The 1,679-nt window shown below is 41.6% G+C and overlaps 1 protein-coding gene across 2 annotated transcripts in view; it reads left to right on the top strand.

Annotated features, from left to right (window-relative positions):
• usp22 (ubiquitin specific peptidase 22) overlaps positions 1 to 1,502 on the top strand; it is a 27,319-nt gene extending 25,817 nt beyond the window's left edge. For both annotated transcript variants that reach the window (XM_013913815.1, XM_005721854.2), the window contains 2 exons: positions 32 to 181; positions 266 to 1,502. In XM_013913815.1, coding sequence (XP_013769269.1) covers positions 32 to 181; positions 266 to 308 — 193 coding nt within the window. In that variant the 3' untranslated portion in view covers positions 309 to 1,502. The remainder of the gene's footprint in view (positions 1 to 31; positions 182 to 265) is intronic.
• Positions 1,503 to 1,679: the final 177 nt, after the last annotated feature.

Here is a 1,679-nt window from a genome sequence, read left to right as displayed (position 1 = left end):
TGCAGCTTGTTCTGCTCTCTTCCTGTCGCAGGTACAGCTTGTTTGCAGTGGTGAACCACCAGGGGACACTAGAGAGCGGTCATTACACCACTTTCATCCGACAGCACAAGGACCAGTGGTTCAAATGTGACGATGCAATCATCACCAAGGCTAGCATCAAGGATGTCCTGGATAGTGAAGGGTGAGAACGTCAAAGAGCTTGAGACACATTTTTGCTTTTGTGTTTCTGCTGCTGACTGACCTCGTGGTGCTTTCATCTCCTCAGGTACCTTCTGTTTTACCACAAACAGTTCCTGGAGTACGAATAAGTCCCTGCATCAGCACGGCCTGCAGGATGAGCTGAGGGACGACGCAAGGATTTGTTTGTAACAGAGTGATGAGAAAGGCAAAGAAACATGCAAGAAGGACACTGTCTGCTGTGCAGGAGAAATCCAACAAATCTGACTGGATGGGCCCTAAAGGAACTTTATGTACTTGAATTCAGGGGATGAAGAAGAAAGCAGCAAGTCCGTGTACAAGTCTGCTAAAAAAAAAAGAAGAAGAAAAGAAAAGGAGTGCAGAGTCCTTCTACATTTTTGTTCTCTTATCAGACACAAATGCAAGAGAAGCTTCACTTGATCACAAATGCTGTCCTTCACCAATGTCTTGCTACATGCTTCTTGCACAGCTGCATATGTAGGGGAAGAAGCAGAGCAACAGCTTTACACAGAGCTACAAGGCTCTGTTGTGATATTGTTCTTTCCCCCTCTCTTCAAGGCAATCTTCCGGACACAAGCGCACTTGTCTAACACAGCTACGCTCCTCCAAAAGACCAAATATTTCAAGGGTGGAAGTTGTCTTCGTATGCTTTTTTTTTTTTTTTTCCCAGAGTGCAGCTACTGGGGAAGGGAAAAAAGACGTTAATCATAGTATTGTGTCTGAAGTTTATTCCATTTTTATTACTTGCGAGCTTGTAGTTATCGCTCAGAAACCATTTTCCCTGCGAAGGACATGAAGGATCTGTTATTTTCTGCCTGTCTCCTCGTCAAAAATGGGGAAATAGACAACACAGTAAATATATTTTTATACATACTGCAATTTAAAAACATTTGTTTGCAGTTTTGCGTTCTCCCTAGACTCTCACGTTGTTCATTACATTCGTTACATTGTGCTGTCAATCTCATATATATCATTTTTTTTGTACACATGACTTTCATGACACTGCTGCTATAGGCTGCTTCTTTTTTTTTGTTTTTGATTTCAGTCGTGTTCTCCACATTAATGAAACATTGTAATGATGCTGTTTCAGGTAAATGGCAAAAGAAAGAAAGTAAACAAAAAAGGAGGAGAGTCTGTACAGTGGGTCACAGGCTCAGTCCTGCAGTGTTAACTGTCGGCCGCATGTTGCTCTAATTCAGTGTGTTTATATGTGTGTGAATGTGTGCACGTGAATATGCTCGAGAAAGAGGAGGATTTAAAAAAAGAAGCAAAAGAAATCCATTAAAAAAAACCTCAGCTTAGGTGCGTTTATATAAAATGTGTTATTGAGTGTAAAGAGACAAAAAAAAGAGCGCGTATGTGTCCTGTTTGTATGCACGTGTGTCGTGCGCGTGCGTATGTAGCGTATGTTCATGTACTGAATCAGTACTTGCATTTAGCATGCCGTCTGAGCTGGGTATCACAGTTTGATAGGATTTTTT

This window comes from Pundamilia nyererei, unplaced genomic scaffold, assembly GCF_000239375.1.
Source record: "Pundamilia nyererei isolate P.nyererei 1_Seehausen unplaced genomic scaffold, PunNye1.0 scaffold00005, whole genome shotgun sequence".
NCBI lineage: Eukaryota > Metazoa > Chordata > Actinopteri > Cichliformes > Cichlidae > Pundamilia > Pundamilia nyererei.
Note: the sequence above shows the minus strand (reverse complement) of the source record. Positions and strands in the feature narration are given on the sequence as shown.